This window comes from Pseudophryne corroboree, chromosome 2 (genome assembly GCF_028390025.1).
Source record: "Pseudophryne corroboree isolate aPseCor3 chromosome 2, aPseCor3.hap2, whole genome shotgun sequence".
NCBI classification, from domain to species: Eukaryota; Metazoa; Chordata; class Amphibia; order Anura; family Myobatrachidae; genus Pseudophryne; species Pseudophryne corroboree.
Genome location: NC_086445.1, coordinates 916,902,530 through 916,921,134, shown reverse-complemented (window position 1 = coordinate 916,921,134; position 18,605 = coordinate 916,902,530). Strand labels below are relative to the sequence as shown.

Here is an 18,605-nt window from a genome sequence, read left to right as displayed (position 1 = left end):
TGTAAAATGGGGACCTGTGCCTGCCACAATGTGTAAAATGGGGACCTGTGCCTGCCGCTATGTGTAAAATGGGGACCTGTGCCTGCCGCAATGTGTAAAATGGGGACCTGTGCACTATAAAAGGGGGCACATGGCTGGGCACTATAAAAGGGGGCACATGGCTGGGCACTTTAAAAGGGGGCAGATGGCTGGGCACATATAAGGCAGGTGGAGCGGTAAATTTTGGATAGACCTACAGATACAACCGGCCCTTTGATGGGGACCAAACTGCTGATGCGGCCCCCGATGAATTTGAGTTTGACACCCCTGTTCTACAGGATCGGGCTGTTCAGGTGCAGTCGGACAACGTGACCACAGTGGCCTACATAAACCGACAAGGCGGAACGAAAAGCAGGGCGGCAATGTCAGAGGTGACAAAGATCCTCCTCTGGGCAGAAAGGTACGCTGTAGCGATGTCCGCAATCTTCATTCTGGGAGTAGACCACTGGGAAGCGGACTTCCTCAGCAGACACGATCTCCATCCAGGAGAGTGGGGCCTCCACCCGGAGGTGTTCGAGGAGGTAACCAGTTGGTGGGGGGTTCCTCACATAGACATGATGGCCTCCCGCCTCAACAAGAAGCTGCAGATGTACTGTTCCAGGTCGAGCGACCCACAGGCAGTAGCAGTGGACGCACTAGTAACTCTGTGGGTGTTCACGTCAGTGTATGTATTCCCTCCACTTTCTCTAATTCCAAGAGTTCTACAACTTGTAAAAAGAACAAAAGTTCTGGCAATCCTCATTGCTCCAGACTGGCCAAGGAGGGCTTGGTACGCGGATCTGCTGTATCTACTGCTGGAAGATCCAAGGCCCCTACCTCTTTGGGAGGATCTTCTACTGCAGGGGGCGTTCACTTATCAAGAATTACCACGGCTACGTTTCACGGCATGGCAGATCTTAGCTCGGAAGGGTATTCCGAGCGAGGTTATTCCTACCCTGATGCAGGCTAGGAAGCGGGTAACGTCTAAACATTACCATCGAATTTGGAAAAAATGAGTTGTCTTCAGCTTGCCGGACGTCGGGATCCCGGTGCAAAGTATACCGGTGCTGCGCCGGTATGCTGGTCGCCGGGAGCCCGGCCGCCGGCATACCATATTACACCCGGAAAAAATGTGTCTTGGTGTGAATCCAAGAAATTTCCTGTGGTGGAGTTTCAACTTGGACGTTTTCTCCTTTTCCTGCAAACAGGTGTAGATATGGGCCTGAGATTGGGCTTCATCAAGGTCCAGATCTCCGCTTTATCCATTTTCTTTCAGAAACATTTGGCTGTCCTCTCTGAGGTTCAGACCTTTTTGAAAGGGGTTCTGCACATCCAGCCCCCTTTTGTGGCGCCAACGGCACCATGGAATCTGGATGTGGTGTTGCAGTTCCTACAATCGGATTGGTTTGAGCCTCTAGAGGAGGCTGAAATCAAGATTCTCACATGGAAGGCGGTAACTTTGTTGGCCTTGGCTTCTCCTCTACGTGTGTCGGAATTGGGGGCTTTGTCCTGTAAAAGTCCCTATCTGGTCTTCCATGAAGATCGGGCGGAACTCAGGACTCATCAACAGTTCCTTCCTAAGGTTGTGTCGGTTTTTCATATCAACCAACCTATTGTGGTGCCAGTGGCTACTGATTCCTCAATTGCTTCAAAGGCCTTGGATATTGTGAAGATTCATGTGACGAGGACGGCACATCACAGAAAATCTGACTCTCTGTTTGTCCTCTATGATCCCAAGAAAATTGGGTGTAATGCTTCTAAGCAGTCGATTTCCCGCTGGATCAGGTTCACCATCCAGCATGCATATTCTACAGCAGGATTTCCGTGTCCAAAATCTGTTAAGGCCCACCCTACTCGTAAGGTGGGTTCTTCCTGGGCGGCTGCCCGGGGTTTCTCAGGTGTAAAGCTTTGCCGAGCAGCTACTCTGTCTGGATCGAACACATTCGCTAAGTTTTACAGGTTCGATACTTTGGCCTCTGATGACCTCAAGTTTGGTCAAACCGTTCTGCGGGAGCCTGCACACTGTCCCTCCCATTCTGGGAGCTTTGGTACATCCCCATGGTACTAATATGGACCCCAGCATCCTCTAGGGCGTAAGAGAAAATAGGATTGTAATTACCTACCGGTAAATCCTTTTCTCGTAGTCCGTAGAGGATGCTGGGTGCCCGCCCAGTGCTTCTTTATCCTGCAGTGGTTCTTTGGTTCAGTACTGCCTGGTTCCTAGGTAAGTTCTGCGTTCTTTACTGTTTCAGTACTGTTTCAGCTGTTGCTGAGTTGTTCCGGCATGTTAGCCGGATTTGCCTGTTTGAGCTGGTATGAATCTTGCCACTATCTGTGTGTTTCCTTCTCTCGAAGTATATTGCCTCCTCGGGCACAGTTTCTAGACTGAGTCCGGTAGGAGGGGCATAGAGGGAGGAGCCAGACCACACTATTAAACTCTTAAAGTGCCAATGGCTCCTGGTGGACCCGTCTATACCACATGATACTAATATGGACCCCAGCATCCTCTACGGACCACGAGAAAAGGATTTACTGGTAGGTAATTAAAATCCCATTATTTCTGTTATATTATTTATACTATATAGAGTAGTATTTAGATTCAGTTACAACGTTCATATCCATGATAACATAAAATTAACTTTAATACTTTACTATTTCAAGTATTCTTCTTCTTTCTTCAGATTCATATGAATCTGGCTGAAGACTCACCCACCGCCACTGCAGGTGCACCACTATACAGAGCCACTCCAGCTTATACTTAGAGCAGCCCATTCCCTTCTATGCATGTTTCATCTAATGCTAGGACTGTCCCACAACCTTTTCCACTTCCTCCCCCCTCCCAGCTCCCCGGCGTATGAATGTACGGTCCTTTTGCACCTCGTACCTCTGCAACTGCCCGCTGCTGGGATCACACATGATCAGTTGATGCAACGTATTTGCACCAAAAACATGCGATGGGTCAAATGACGCGTAAATATCGTCTATTCATTCACAATATCGACGTAGTGTATGGCCAGCTTTATAGCCCATTACTCTGCTTCTGTTTTTTCCACATATGAACTAACCAACTGCTCATTTTATAAACAAAGCGCCTTATCCCATCTAAACAAACACTTAGGACAATTTTTCTTTTTAGTCCCCCAGCAAACTTGCAGGAACCACAAAAACACAATTCAGAGTTGCATGACAGTCAGCCACAATTACACTCACACTGCGTATACAGAACTAAGGGCCTAATTCAGATCTGATCGCAGCAGAATTTTTTTAAGCTACTGGGCAAAACCATGTGCACTGCAGGGGGGGGGGCAGATATAACATGTGCAGAGAGAGTTAGATTTGGGTGGGGTGTGTTCAAACTGAAATCTAAATTGCAGTGTAAAAATAAAGCAGCCAGTATTTTCCCTGCACAGAATCAAAATAACCCACCCAAATCTAACTCTTTCTGCACATGTTATATCTACCACACCTGCAGTGCACATGGGGCCTAATTCAGACATGATTGCTAGGCTACGTTTTTGTACAGCGGGCGATCAGCTCTAAACTGCGCATGTGTATGCACCGCAATGTGCAGTCGTGTCGCATGGGTACAAAGCGGATCTCCACTCAGCGATGGGTTTGTGCGAAGGATCCGTTCGCACGGGCGTTCGCAAGGAGATTGACAGGAAGAGGGCGTTTGTGGGTGGCAACTGACCGTTTTCTGGGAGTGTTTGGAAAAACGCAGGGTGTTCAAACATTTGCAGGGAGGGCTCCTGATGTCAATTCCGGTCCCGGACAGGCTGAAGTGTTCGCAGCGACTGAATAAGTCCTGGGCTACTCAGAGACTGCACAAAATCTGTTTGTACAGCTCTGCTACACATGCGTTCGCACACTTGCACAGTGAAAATACACTCCCTATGGGCGGCGACTATGCGAACGCAGGACTGCAAAAAAACCTAGCAAGCGAACAAGTCTGCATTAGCCCCCTGGTTTTGCCCATTAGCTAACAAATTTGCTGCTGCGATCAGATCTGAATTAGGCCCTAAATGCAGATGATTGCCTGTGTGCCAAGTTGCATGCATCTATGTGACTGCCGCGCACTGATCCATCCACTTGTCACTATTATCGGCACACACCGGCCCAATCCCTGGTGCAAGTGATCCATCTGAACTACGATGGATCCCTGCGTGTGCACAACTACAGTATGCAAACATACCAAACTCCATGCAGGTATTACCATGGTCAGAATCAAATCTATCTTCCCCAGTGCTATGAGGCAACCATGCTAGCCACTGTGCAGCCCTTCCCCTTATGCAGCAGTCTTAATACGAGCAGTTTTGTAACCGTTATAGTTAAACTGTTCCTAGCTGATTATGTATCTCAGATGTATTTAACTTGTAAGTAATTTGCATGAAGACCTTTGAAGACAAGATTACTTATAAATACACTGAGTCCCATTTAACATGGAATAAAGGCTAAACTAAATCTGATAAAAAAGGACATGTAACGTTACCTTCCGCTGTGTCCGTGCCACCTACAGGTGAAATTCATACATGACCAGGCTTCATCTACACCAAAGTATCGCGGCTTCTACCATGGAGTGCGGGAGATTATTCGAGAACAAGGTAGCTATAATGTCATTTACTAGTTCTGAGCACTTACATGCAGTTCTGCAGCTGAAGACCAGGGATTTACAGACCAAGATGGCAGCACCTGCGCTGAAGCAAACATTCGTACCTGCTGATCAGGAATTGGGTACATCACAGGTGTTCTTTGTGCAGTGTATATTAGATGAATGTGTGCACCTATAGATGTGTCCGCATACATTATGGCTGCAGTGGCGTGCCAGGTCCCGTGCAATTCTGCTAACGCCGGGCATCTTTTTTGTATCTGATTACCTGAAAATGCATCTAATAGCGCTGTCACATCGCAAACACGGGTCGCACACAGGAATTGTACACTGGTCCTTCCCGGGTGCGACCCGCCATGAGACCCCTTTCAGATTGGCAATCCGACCTGGCAATATGCATAATGTGAGCTGGTCCCGGATCACATCGACCCGGGTAATCTGTTCATACTGCACCTGACACCGGAATAACCTGTGTAAAACCCTCCTTTAATACCGGGTTGAAAAGCTTGGTTGCTTGACGCGGGATATTTCAACCTGGCCCTTTCACATCACACCTCCACCTGGGTCGACCTGGCAATATACCAGGTTATTTGGCAATGTGAAAGGGGTATTAGCCACAATGTGATGCGATTATCTCTGCTGATTAATTTGACATGCAGAACTTGTATGTCTGTGTGCAACTCAGTCTCTGAATCTGTATAAGAAGTGCTATGATGCAGCGGCCATGGCTTTATTCCACGCCAAGTTCTGTATCAAATTAATCTATACAGTCTCCTGGTGCTTCCTAGTCACCCAGCGCTAATCGGGTCACACGGGACCTGGCGGTTCACGCGCCTCAGGTGTCTTGTGGCACATAGCGTATTGAGGCTAGTTGTATGAGGGTTCCTCTGTTGTTTTACATTGATTTAAAGAGATAAGAGGTCGTGAGCCTGTATCTACAGTGGTGTAGCCATTAGAATTGTTCTTTCACTTTACTTAACGACACTGTTTGTATTCTACATTGTACATAAGTATTATTGTTCATGTCTCATTGGCTTATCACAGGGCTACGTGGGACGTACCAAGGACTGACCCCCACCATTCTGAAACAGGGCTCCAACCAGGCAATCCGATTCTTCTTCATGACCTCACTACGTAACTGGTACTCAGGTGAGTGGGTTCCAGACTACGCACACTTCCATCTACCATCTCTTATCTATATTAAACATTGAGATAAGAGGGAAATACTATTCTACTATTGTTACACCTTGTAGTCCTCGCCTGTGTACAAACAGTTTGTGCAATAGGTGTATAACCGGTGACATACAATAATTGCTCAGTTTTCATGTTCCCACTGTTTTAGTCTGATGTAAAGACATAAAGTGTTTTCTTCTATGATTTTCTGTGGCTCCTGTAGACTTTGCACGCACTGGCGTTTCCAGTATGGTTTTATCTCGTTAAGATGCATATAAATTGCATTATGTTTCATTATGCATTTGTTGTGTCTTTTGCATGCTTTTTCTGATGTGTTCAGCGTGTGCTTTTTGCACATCTGTGACAAAATAAGAGGTTACATTGTTTAACCAAAAGCATGTAGAAACACATCTGCATGTAACGCTAATTCATCAAATCTCATGTCTACAGTGTACTCCCATTTCCATGAATGTAAACTCTCAACTGCGCGACACCTAATAAATGCAGTGAAACTAGTGCAACTAGAATGAAGCATTAATAACCCCCCCCCCCCACACACACACACACACACGCACACGCACACGCACACACACACACACACCATAGTGTATAGCAGTTACATGTGCATAAGCATTGTTACAAGTCAATACTAACCAGCGACCTCCAATTACTCAGCTTATGCGGAAATTACTTTGTTTGTTTTTCACTGGATGCATTGTCTACTCGCTGTAATTATATCCCAGCTCATTTTCCTTACCAAACGCACTACTTCTACCTCTCCTCTCTTACAAGACCTTCACTGGCTCCCCTTACCTTTTCAGAATGCATTTCAAGCTTCTCAAACTCTCCTACAAAGCCCTCACCCATCTACCTCTCTGACCTTATCTCCCTTTAGACTCCCACCCGTCCTCTTCGCTCTGCTAATGCACGCTGACTCTCCTGCCTACTGATTACTTCCTCCCACTCCTACCTCCAAGATTTTTCACGTGCTGCTGCATTTCTCTGGAATTTCCTACCTCTCCCCCTCAGACTCTCCTCCTCTCTACAAAACTTCAAACGGGTTCTCAAGACCCACTTCTTCACCAAACCCAGCCAAATCTCATCCGAAGCCTCTGTTCTACGCTCTCCATGTACCCTGTCTGTGTCACCCCTGCCTGTCTACTCCTCCCCTTTAGATTGTAAGCTCTCACGAGTAGGGCCCTCTTCCCTCATGTGCTTATTCTTTTTCTTACTTTAATAATCTTCTGCTGCACCTAATCCAGCAGTCTTCTGCCACCTGATACCTATTCCAGTGTCATCTGCTGATGTAGATATGTTTATTTACCCTGTACTTGTCCTATATTGTCGTCAACTGTAAGTTGCTGTTTTCCTGTTTTGATTATTTGTTTATGTACTTTGTAATTGGGCGCTGCGGAACCCTTGTGGCGCCATACAAATAAAGGATGATGATGATGATGATGATGATGATGATAATAATAATAAAATGTATTCTGCATTCTACTGCTTCTGTTTGCAGGGGATGATCCACACAGAACCATTCATCCTGTTGTCACAGGGGCTTTTGGTGCCATAGCTGGGGCCGCAAGTGTCTTTGGGAATACTCCTCTAGATGTTATCAAGACCAGGATGCAGGTACCATTATATTCACAGACTATATCCGATATTAATGGGGTAAATTATTTCAGTCCATGCTATAATCATTTTAGATGTAGTGTTGAACCACCTATACCTTTTGCCAATACAGTAATAATTAAAGTCGTCAAGTGTAAATTTTTATATCCACAGCAATTATTGCACCCATAATGACATAGGGGTATATTCAATAAGAGTCGGAAAGATGGCAGTTTCCGACTAGAATAGGTCGGAAGGGGTTCCGACCAATTCAATACGTGTACATTTTTCAGACTAGTCGGGAAACCCAACTTGTTGGAAAGCAGGTGGATCAGCGGAATACCAGCCAATCCGCCTGCTGCTGTCAGAAATGGGACCAAATCCGACAGGTCTTTGCCCCCTTTCCGACAAACTCAATCCGACTTGAAAACAAGTCGGATTGAGGCGAGGAGACGGGGAACAGTGCGGTGGGCTACGGGGATCGGGGATGAGAGGCACCTTGACGGCCGTCCTGCGGCCAGGCACCTCTCTCCCTGCAGTGCCTCCGCCGCAGACATCATCCCCGCTCCCCGCTGCCAGCTCCGGCCGCCGATCTCAGTTCCCCTGCCGGCCGCCACACTGTTCCCCCCCCCGCCGGCCGCCATACTGTTCCCGCCGCTGCTATCAGTGCACCCTGCAGCCAGCGGCCAGACAAGACACGGGGAACGGCCAAATACAACAGTCTGATTTGGCCGCTCTTTGAATAGGGGTTGTCTGGTCCATTCCGACAACTGCATGTCGGAATGGACCCGACTCTTAGTGAAACCATCACTATGGGGTATATTCAGTATCACTAACTTTCATGAGCGTGCCCACCCATAAATACCTTACACTGCAGCCCATGAACTGTATCCCTAATCTGTCTATACTGAGTATACATTTATGTGACGCTCCCTCTTTGCCTATTGCTGTCTGGGTAAATGAATGTGCAGCTAGATAGCTCTAAGAGTTCATAGATTCATATGGGTTCCATAACAATGACCTGGCACCTGTGGCTATATACTTCACCCTTACTGTGCCAATTCAGCGCATTAACCCCAGCTTAGTTTAATACCGATAATAGTTCTTATTTGGAAAACAACATCTGCATTGATTTGAATGTTCTTATGACGTTTTCATACATAATGCTTCTGTAATTACCAGGGCTTAGAAGCTCACAAGTACAAGAGCACTTTGGACTGTGCAAGCCAGATACTCCGCAATGAAGGGCCTTTGGCGTAAGTAATCTTCATTTTGTTTCTGAAAACCGGTGCATTTAAAGAGGTGCTGTAAGCCACAGCAATGGAGAAGATTGTGGCTTTCAGTACATAAACTTCAGTAGCCATATGACAGTTGGAATCACATTGCTCAGCATTGGCTGTAGGTCCCTTCTTCCTGTACCAGAAGTGTTTCCCAGTGAGATTTTTCCCTTAATTCATTATTTCCCAGTAGTGGCATAACATGGCTATTTATAGCATACAGTATTAAGCAACAATGAGAAGCAATTTGTTTCATTTATTGTGGACTATTCTTAATGCATTGTTTTTGTACCTTTTGTTAGGTTCTACAAGGGAACCATCCCTCGCTTGGGCCGAGTGTGTCTGGACGTTGCCATTGTCTTTGTTATTTATGAAGAAGTAGTTAAAGTTCTTAACAGAGTTTGGAAAACCTCATAATGCTTCCTCCACCTCGAATGGGAATCAGCTATCCGCCTTGGAAGGACACATTTGAGTGGAGGTTTAGCAAAGCTTAGAGAGATAAAGTACTAATTAGTCAACTACTAAATATCATTCTACAGGATGTGTTTGAAAAATGACATGAGATCATTGGTTGGTACTTTATCTCACCAAGCGTTGATACATCTCCCACTATGTGTCTTAACCTGTGCTCATTTGTTATATTGTAAATTGTCACAAAATCTATTTTTAGCCTGTTTTATGTTTCTTTTGTGGGAAATTATGCCTTTATGTCAGGATTTGCCTTAATTTTGTCAGTTGCTACAGTTACCTAATGCTCAGCTCAAAATATGGTTCCTTTTTCCATGGGATATTATTGTTTAGGGAATAGGGGTGACATTTTAAAACTAGAATACTTTTAGAAGGCCTCTTTTGCATACACAGCCAGGTGGACATTTTGACTGGTATATCAATATTCATGATAACGCAACATATCAAGTCTCATCAGTGATGCAGAAATCTTGGTTCGGGATACAAAATGGCTGCCTCTGGCATAACCATGTGTTTGGCTGAAACACAACTGTCATCTACACTACAGCAAATTTCTGGGCTAATTAAGCCAGTGAAAATGTCTGTTTCTCCCATAACAGAATATGATCACAGTCCCATATTCAGTAAAAACAAAAAGCCTATGAAAGTAATCACAATCTTCCATTTGCTTCCCCACATGACCACTGGCATAGATATATAACAAAAGTATGAGCCTCTGCAGCCCACATTTCTGGCAAATACACAGCCCATATGACCTATTTCCTAAAATAGCCTACTCTCTTGTCGAGGAGTGGAGCTAATACAGGCCAAAAGTAGCTGTGTATTACTAAGGTACTAAACAACACAAAACAATATTTCTAAATTAAAGTAACTGGGCCCATATATCAGGCAGAAATTGGGGCCGATGGATGAGAAAAATCCAAAATGTTGGATTTCGCCGGTTCTGTCCAAACAGGATGCAGTCAAATGCTGGCAGTTGGGATCCCGGCATTCAGGAGATCAATACCGGCACCCACCCCTAATTCCCACTCTATTGGTGGGTCCATGCCACGAACCGAGTGGGAATAGAACCTGTGGTGAGCGAAGCAAAGGGACTCGCTGCCGGTATTCTGGCAGATGGGATGCTGATGTCGTTATACTGGCAGTCGGCATACCGCTATATCATACCGGACCTGTCCAAACAAATGTTGATTGGGTAATTTCTCTTGCGTCCTAGAGGATACTGGGGTCCATTTAGTACCATGGGGTATAGACTGATCCACTAGGAGCCTTGGGCATTTTAAGAAATCAATAGTGTGCGCTGGCTCCTCCCTCTATGCCCCTGCTACCAGACTCCGTTTCGAAAATGTGCCTGGAGGAGCCGGTCACGCTTAAAGAAGCTCCTGAAGAGTTTTCTGCATTTATTTTCTGTTTGTTATTTTCAGACAAGGCTGGTTGGCACCAGCCTGTCTGCTTCGTGGGACTTAAGAGGGGGGGAACGGCTTAACCTCCTATAGGGTTAATGATCCACCACGGCGAGCGTACATTCCCGCAGCACGCTGCCACCCCTAACAGAGCCAGAAGTAAGAAGAGTGGTGAGTAGGCAGCTGATGTCCCGGTTAGCGGGTCGCTGGCTGTAATGGCGGCATAAGAGTATGGAGCGCAGCGCTGACATGCAGGCTGCGTCTCCAGGCTCAGGACAACATGCTGTTTGTGTGTTCTGCTGTGAGGGGTAAGCTGAGCCACTAAAAATAATACCCACACTGGCAGTACAGCTTACAGGGGTTCTAACCCACTGTTAAGCATCACAAACACCTCAGCCAGTATAATAAAAACGGGAAGACCGCGCGCCATTAAGGGGGCGGGGCTTCACTATGAGCGTAGCCAGCAGCTCACCAGCGCCATTTTCCCTCTGCAGCTCACACTGACAAGACTGGCAGGGAAGCGCAGCTCCGCCACAAGGACTCCACAATTCCTCAGCGGTACCAGGGGGTCATAGTATGCGGGGGGAGTGATGTTAGAATACTAAGCCCCTATTAAGGGTGCTTAGTCTGCAACCCAGCTAAGCTTGGCATTAGCAAGAAGGGCGCTGTGTGGCTGGCTCCATCATATTCTGTGTCTCCCTAGAAGGGCTCTGTGTAGGTTACTTGTGCTTAACCTTTTTCTGTGTGTGTGGGTGTGATTTCACATTTACAATGTCAAAGGAGTGTGTTTCATGCACGGCGGAGTGTTTTTCTTCCCCAGGGGGATCACTACAGTGTACTCAGGATAGTACGCATTCTCAGGCTAGTGGGTCTGAACCAGCATGGTTGGATTCATTAAAACGGATGATCTCGAATATTTCTAATAAATTATCCCAGAATGAGAAAGAGACGCAATACTTAAGACAGTCTGTGGATGACCTGATGAATAGAGATTTAGGCACCACACCAGCATCTCAGACCCCTACCATTTGTCCACAAAAGCGTACACTGGCCCAAATCCTGCAGGCTGACATTGATGACGATGTGTCAGACGCAGAGGAGGGTGAGGTGGACTCAGTGGGGCGGGTGTAGCTCTGTCACAGGGTGTACAGGCTCTGATAAAAGCCATTAGAGACATCCTACAAATTCCTGATAAGGTGAGAGAGGAGGATGAGGAGTTTTATTTGAATGTAAAAAAAAAAAAGAAGTCCTCTGCTACTTTTCCTGCATCAAAAGAGCTGAATTCTCTGTTTGAAGACACCTGGGTTAATCCTGATAAGAAGTTTCAGATCCCTAAGAGATTACTCATATCCTTCCCTTTTCCTCAGGATGATAGGAAAAAATGGGAAAACCCACCGATTGTTGACGCATCGGTATCTAGGTGGTCACATAAGATAGTCTTTACTGGTCCCTGGGGCAGCCTCCTTAAAGGACGCGGCTGACCGCAAAATTGAGACCACTCTCAAATCCCTGTACACAGCTGCTGGGGTGGCCCAGAGACCCACTATTGCTTGTGCATGGATCACTAGAGCCATTACTAAATGGTCAGGTAATCTAATTGACGGGTTAGATTCCTTATCCAGGGATTCTATATCCAGGGGGGAGATAATTTTACACCTACAGCATATACAGGACTCCGCTAATTTTATGGCGGAGGCCATAAAAGAATTTGGCTTGCTCAACGCACGCACCACTGCCATGGCAGTGTTAGCACGCAGGGGCTTGTGGAAACGCCAGTAGACTGCGGAGGCGGATTCCAGGTAAAGCGTGGAAAGCCTACCATTCACAGGTGAGGCCCTATTTGGAGCTGAACTGGATACGTGGCTATCCAAGGATACGGCTAGTAGGTCTACATACCTTCCTTCCGCAGCCCACTCTGCTCCAACTCTGCAGTCCTTTCGGTCAGCCAAATTTAAAAGTAAAACAAAAGGTTCTTCTACAGCCGTCAAAGGCAATAGAGGTAAATACAGAAAACAAGTAACTGCAGGTTCACAGGAACAGAACTCCGGTTCTGCTTCCTCAAAGCTTACAGCGTGATGGTGGACCGCACTGCCTGGGAGACGGGCAGGTGGGAGCCCAATTAAAATATTTCAGTCACATATGGGCAACATCATGCCAGGATCCCTGGGTCAAAGATCTTATTGCCCAGGGCTACAGACTGGAGTTTCAGGAACTCCCACCTCACAGATTCTTCAAATCAGGCTTACCAGCTTCTCAAGAAGCAAGTATGACTTTACAGGAAGCAATTCAAAAACTGGTACAGACTCGGGTCCTTGTTCCAGTTCCACTTCAGCTGTAAAACAAGGGTTATTATTCTAACCTGTTTGTGCTACCGAAACCGGATGGTTAGGTAAGGTCCATTTTAAACCTCAAGTCCCTGAACCCGTACTTTCGGGTGTTCAAGATGGAGTGACTGAGAGCGGTGATCTCGGGTCTGGAGGAGGGGGAATTCCTAGTGTCCCTGGATATCAAGGATGTGTACCTTCATATTCCAATTTGGCCGCCTCATCAGGCTTACCTAAGGTTTGCATTATAGGACTGTCACTACCAGTTCCAGGCCCTGCCATTTGGCCTCTCCACGGCACCGAGGGTGTTCACCAAGGTAATGGCAGAGATGATGTTTCTCCGCAAACAAGGAGTGAACATAATACCGTACCTGGACGATCTGCTGATAAAAGCACCATCCAGGGAGTGGTTGTTGGACAACATTACCCTCTCAACCCGACTACTCCAGGATCACGGGTGGATACTAAACCTACCAAAATCTCACCTGGAACCGACAGAGAGGCTTCCGTTCCTGGGGATGATACTGGATACAGGCACAGAAGGTATTCCTTCCATTAGAAATGGCAATGGTAATCCAGTCGATGGTGGTTCTAAAACCAACCCTGATATCGGTGCGTCTATGCATTCGCCTTCTGGGGAAGACTGTAGCCTCTTACGAGGCACTGCAGTACGGAAGGTTTCATGCAAGGCCCTCCCAGCTGGATCTGTTGGACGAATGGTCCGGATCGCATCTTCACATGCACCAGAGGATACGTCTGTCACTAAAGGCCAGGATTTTTCTTCTATGGTGGCCACAGACTTCTCACTTGACCGAGGGCCGAAGGTTCGGGATTCAAAATTGGATTCTGTTAACAACAGACGCAAGCCTCACTGGGTGGGGAGCAGTCACCCAAGGGGAACAGTTCCAAGGAAAATGGTCAAGTCAGGAAGCCATTCTTCCAATCACCATTCTGGAACTAAGGGCCATATACAACGCCCTTCTACAGGCATCACATCTTCTTCAAGATCACGCCATTCAGATTCAGTCGAACAATGTGACTGCGGTAACGTACATAAACCGACAGGGCGGAACGAAGAGCAGAGCAGCAATGTCAGAGGTAACAAGGATTCTCCTCTGGGCAGAAAGACACGCTGTGGCGTTGTCGCCAATCTTCATTCCGGGACTAGACAACTGGGAAGCAGACTTCCTCAGCAGACACAACCTCCACCCAGGGGAGTGGGGCCTTCACCCGGAGATGTTCAGGTGCTTGACACGTCGGTGGGGAATTCCACGAATCGACATGATGGCCTCTCGTCTCAAAAAGAAGCTAAAGCGGTATTGTTCCAGGTCGAGAGACCCACAGGCAATGGCGGTGAACGCTCTGGTGACTTCATGGGTCTACCAGATAGTGTACGTCAGGCATGTCCAAACTGCGGCCCTCCAGCTCTTGTGAAACTACATATCCCAGCATGCCCAGACACAGTTTTGCTGTGGGAGAATGCTAAAGCTGTGTCAGGGCATGCTGGGATGTGTAGTTTCTCAACAGCTGGAGGACCGCAGTTTGGACATGCCTGGTGTACGTGTTTCCACCACGTCCATTGATCCCAAGAATTCTCAAGAGAATAAAAAGGGAAAAGATTCAAGCATTTCTCATTGCTCCGGACTGACCAAGAAGGGTCTGGTACGCGGATTTACTGGAGATGCTCTTAGAGGATCCGTGACCGCTACCTCTTTGCGAGGATCTTTTACAACAGGGACTGTTTGTCTATCAAGACTTACCACGGCTACGTTTGATGGCATGGAAGTTGAGCGTCAAATTCTAGCCCGGAAAGGGATCCCGGACTGGGTTATTCCAACCTTGATTCAAGCCAGAAAGGGGGTAAAGGCTAAACATTACCACCGTATTTGGAAAAAAATATGTCTCTTGGTGTGAGAACAGGGAATTTCCTACGGTGGAATTTCAACTGGGACGTTTTCTGCTTTTTCTGCAGTCAGGTGTGGATATGGGCCTACATTTGGGCTCCTTGAAAGTCCAGATTTTGACCTTATCCATTTTCTTCCAGAAACAATTGGCTTCTCTCCCTGAGGTTCAGACATTTTTGAAGGGGGTTCTGCACATCCAACCGCCCTTTGTGCCTCCTACGGCACCTTGGGATCTCTACATAGTGTTGCAGTTCCTACAATCGGAATGGTTTGAACCTTTACAGGAGGTTGACGTAAAGTTTTTTTTACGTGGAAGACCGTCGCATTGTTGGCCTTGGCTTCAGCAAGACGTGTGTCGGAGCCGGGGGCGTTGTCTCACAAAAGCCACTATTTGATATTTCATGAAGATAGAGCTAATTTCAGAACTCGTCTGCAATTTCTTCCTAAGGTGGTGTCTGCGTTTCACATCAACCAACCTATTGTGGTTCCAGTGGTTATCGACACCTCTGCTACTTCAAAGTCCTTGGATGTTGTGCAGGCTTTGAAGATCTATGTGAAGCGGACGGCTCATCACAGAAAATCTGACTCGCTGTTTGTTCTCTATGATCCCAATAAAATTGGGTGTCCTGCTTCAATGCAGTCTATTGCTCGCTGGATCAGGCTTACTATCCAGCATGCTTATTCTACGGCAGGTTTGCCAGTGCGAAGATCTGTACATGCCCACTCTACTAGGTCGGTGGGTTCTTCCTCAGCAGCTGCCCGGGGTGTCTTGGCTTTACAGCTCTGCCGAGCAGCTGCTTGGTCAGGTTCGAACACGTTTGCTAACTTCTACAAGTTCAATACTTTGGCCTCTGAGGACCTTCAGTTTGGTCAATCAGTTCTGCAAAACCCTCAGCACTCTCCCACCCGGTTTGTGAGCTTTGGTACATCCCCATGATACTAATGTGGACCCTAGTATCCACTAGGACGTAAGCGAAAATAGGATTTTAATTACTTACTGAATCCTTTTCTTGTAGTCCGTAGAGGATACTGGGCGCCCGCCCGGTGCTTCGTGTTTTGATGCACTGTTACTTGGTTAAGTATTGTTGGTTCAGCCGTTGCTGTTCCTGTTTTCAAGTTTGGTTAGCCTGGCTTTCTTCTTGTTTTGTGTGTGTGTGCTGGTTCGAATCTCACCACTGTCCTTTTAAATCCTTCTCTCAAGGTATGTCCGTCTTCTCGGGCACAGTTTCCTAGACTGAGTCTGGTAGGAGGGGCATAGAGGGAGGAGCCAGCGCACACTATTGATTTCTTAAAGTGCCCAAGGCTCCTAGTGGACCAGTCTATACCCCATGGTACTAAATGGACCCCAGTATCCTCTACGGACTACGAGAAAATAATTTACCGGCAGGTAATTAAAATCCTATTTTTTAACATGCTGTCTTTCCCGATCTGCTGCTCGTCAACTCGGATCAGCAGGATGGGTAATCGGGGCTGTAGATGTGTGGCCTGCACTCCAGATGGATTTCCAGAAACCTCACCAATGAATATGTCTTCTAGTCCATTCAGTGCTATATTTTGCTTGTATTTTATTTCATTATACGCCCACACTTCCTAAACGTGTTTGGGGGGAAAAAATGTTTTAATGATGGCCGCTGCTTTTCAGTATGTTTTTATAAAAACAGGTTTTTTTTTAATTTTATTAATATTTGATTACTTATACAATTCACTTTATTTTTTCACATCAGATGAAATAGTTTTATTGCTTGACTGTTGAGGGCTGATTTGCTTGCAGGTCTGAATCAGGCCACATTTGGAATGCAGATGAATTTTACGGGTCTGGGACTCAGGGTCGACACACCTTAGGTCGATGCCAATTGGTCGACACACCTTAGGTCGACAGGAACAAGGTCGACATGGAACAAGGTCGACAGGAACAAGGTCGACATGAGTTTTTTGGGTGTCGTTTTCTTCGTAGAGTGACCGGGAACCCCAATTAGTACACCGCGTCCCCTCGCATGGCTCGCTTCGCTCGCCATGCTTCGGGCATGGTGCTTTCGCTCCGCTACCGATTCGCTCGGCACAGATTACCGTTCCAATCGTAGTCCACGTGGATCGTTAAGTATGAAAAGGTTCCAAAAAAGAAAAAAATTGTGAAAAACTCATGTCGACCTTTTTCCATGTCGACCTTTTTCCATGTCAACCTTGTTCCTGTCGACCTGTTGTCCATGTCGACCTAAAGTGTCGACCAATTGGCGTCGACCTAAGGTGTGTCGACCTTTTTGTTGTCGACCTGGAGTCCGGATACCGAATTTTACATAGGACATGTGTGCTCATTGCCCTGCTTTTTTTGAGTAATGTTAGTAACTGTTACATAAGTGTCATAGACACTAACACCTACACAATGCTAGGTTGTCTCAAATAAGCGCCCTCTCGGCATAAGCAAGACTATGGAATAGGTTGTAGCTCTGGATATATGCCCACAATACTCCTATGACACTTCCATGACTCTCCTACGAGGTGGTTCCCTTCTGTGCTATTTCCAGTAGACACCCAGGAATGCCCAGTTCATGCATTGAGAGAAACAAGTGAGATGCATCCAACCCACAGATAGGTAACGATGCGTATGTTTGCTACTCCAGTTTACTATAACTCATTAGCTGCTGACCTGCGTGCGGCTTAAAATTGGGCCTTGTGACATTAAGTTGCAGGGATGTCTTACACATACATGGATTGGGCCATTCATCGTCAGTGACATGACGGTGACAGTGACATGTCAGTGACCCAACTTAGTTGGGTGTTTACGTGTGCCTATTTCCTACAGAGGCAGCCATTTTGTAGGCTACACCAATAGTCACCAAACCTCAGCATATGATGGGATATATGGCGATGCAGTTGATATGCCGGAGGTCAGGATACCAAAGCCGGAATCCCGACCAGTGGCAACAGGGGCTATTCCCACTCGTGGGTGTCCACGGCACCCATAGAGTGGGAATAGAACCTGTGATGAGACACGAGCCCGCTGCATGGCAAGTGTAGCGAGCCTGCAAGGGGCTCTGTTGCGCTTGACCCCCGCCGTCATTCTGGCGGACGGGGTCGGTATGCTGACCTCCGGGATCCCAACCGCTGGCATATCAGCCCCAACCCGATCTATGAGCCAGTGAAATCTCCTAATGCCTCAGTGATGTTACTGGTTAATTGATTAGGCTGCAGTCTTAAAAGTATTTCTTCAGCCTGCATAATGGCTGCCTCCTATATGTATATGGAAAAGGGGCACTTTACCTGCATTAAACTCTTGCCTGTCTGGTGGCTTTCTGAACATTCTGTGCCAAACATTCATAGAAACTGTCATTTTGACTTGTGGCTATGATATGACTAAACTGATGTCTCCTATACAGTATGATGTTCTCATTCACTCCTGTCTAATTCATTAAACAAGAAGAACACTTACTTTGTTTAAACTGCAAATAAATGTACCACATCATGGTATGGGGAGGTCTTATACTGTTTATTTGGGTGTTTTATTTAAGTGTATATTTAGACTAATCAATGCATTTAGACCAAACTACATTATTATTATTATTATTATTATTACTAAATGTGCTCCTTAGCTCATGATTACTATAGTACAACAAAACACCTCTACACTATCCTCTAACATGAATTAAGGGTCACATGGGCCTGGGGGTGAAGTCAAGGGCCAGTTGTGAGAAGGGGAGGTGTGACCAGTGACATGTGGGTGTGTACATTCCCTACACTATCACCCTCCATGTGTCCCTAAATATATAAAAGAAAAATTGTGTAATTTTGTGAGGAAAATAGAGTTATAATTTGAATAGCTATGA

The 18,605-nt window shown here is 46.5% G+C and overlaps 1 protein-coding gene across 1 annotated transcript in view; it reads left to right on the top strand.

Annotated features, from left to right (window-relative positions):
- The window catches only part of LOC135050034 (tricarboxylate transport protein, mitochondrial-like), a 134,699-nt gene extending 116,437 nt beyond the window's left edge, over window positions 1-18,262 (top strand). The window contains exons 5-9 of the mRNA XM_063956134.1: window positions 4,535-4,619; window positions 5,669-5,773; window positions 7,314-7,429; window positions 8,591-8,664; window positions 8,988-18,262. Coding sequence (XP_063812204.1) covers window positions 4,535-4,619; window positions 5,669-5,773; window positions 7,314-7,429; window positions 8,591-8,664; window positions 8,988-9,102 — 495 coding nt within the window. The 3' untranslated portion in view covers window positions 9,103-18,262. The remainder of the gene's footprint in view (window positions 1-4,534; window positions 4,620-5,668; window positions 5,774-7,313; window positions 7,430-8,590; window positions 8,665-8,987) is intronic.
- Window positions 18,263-18,605: the final 343 nt, after the last annotated feature.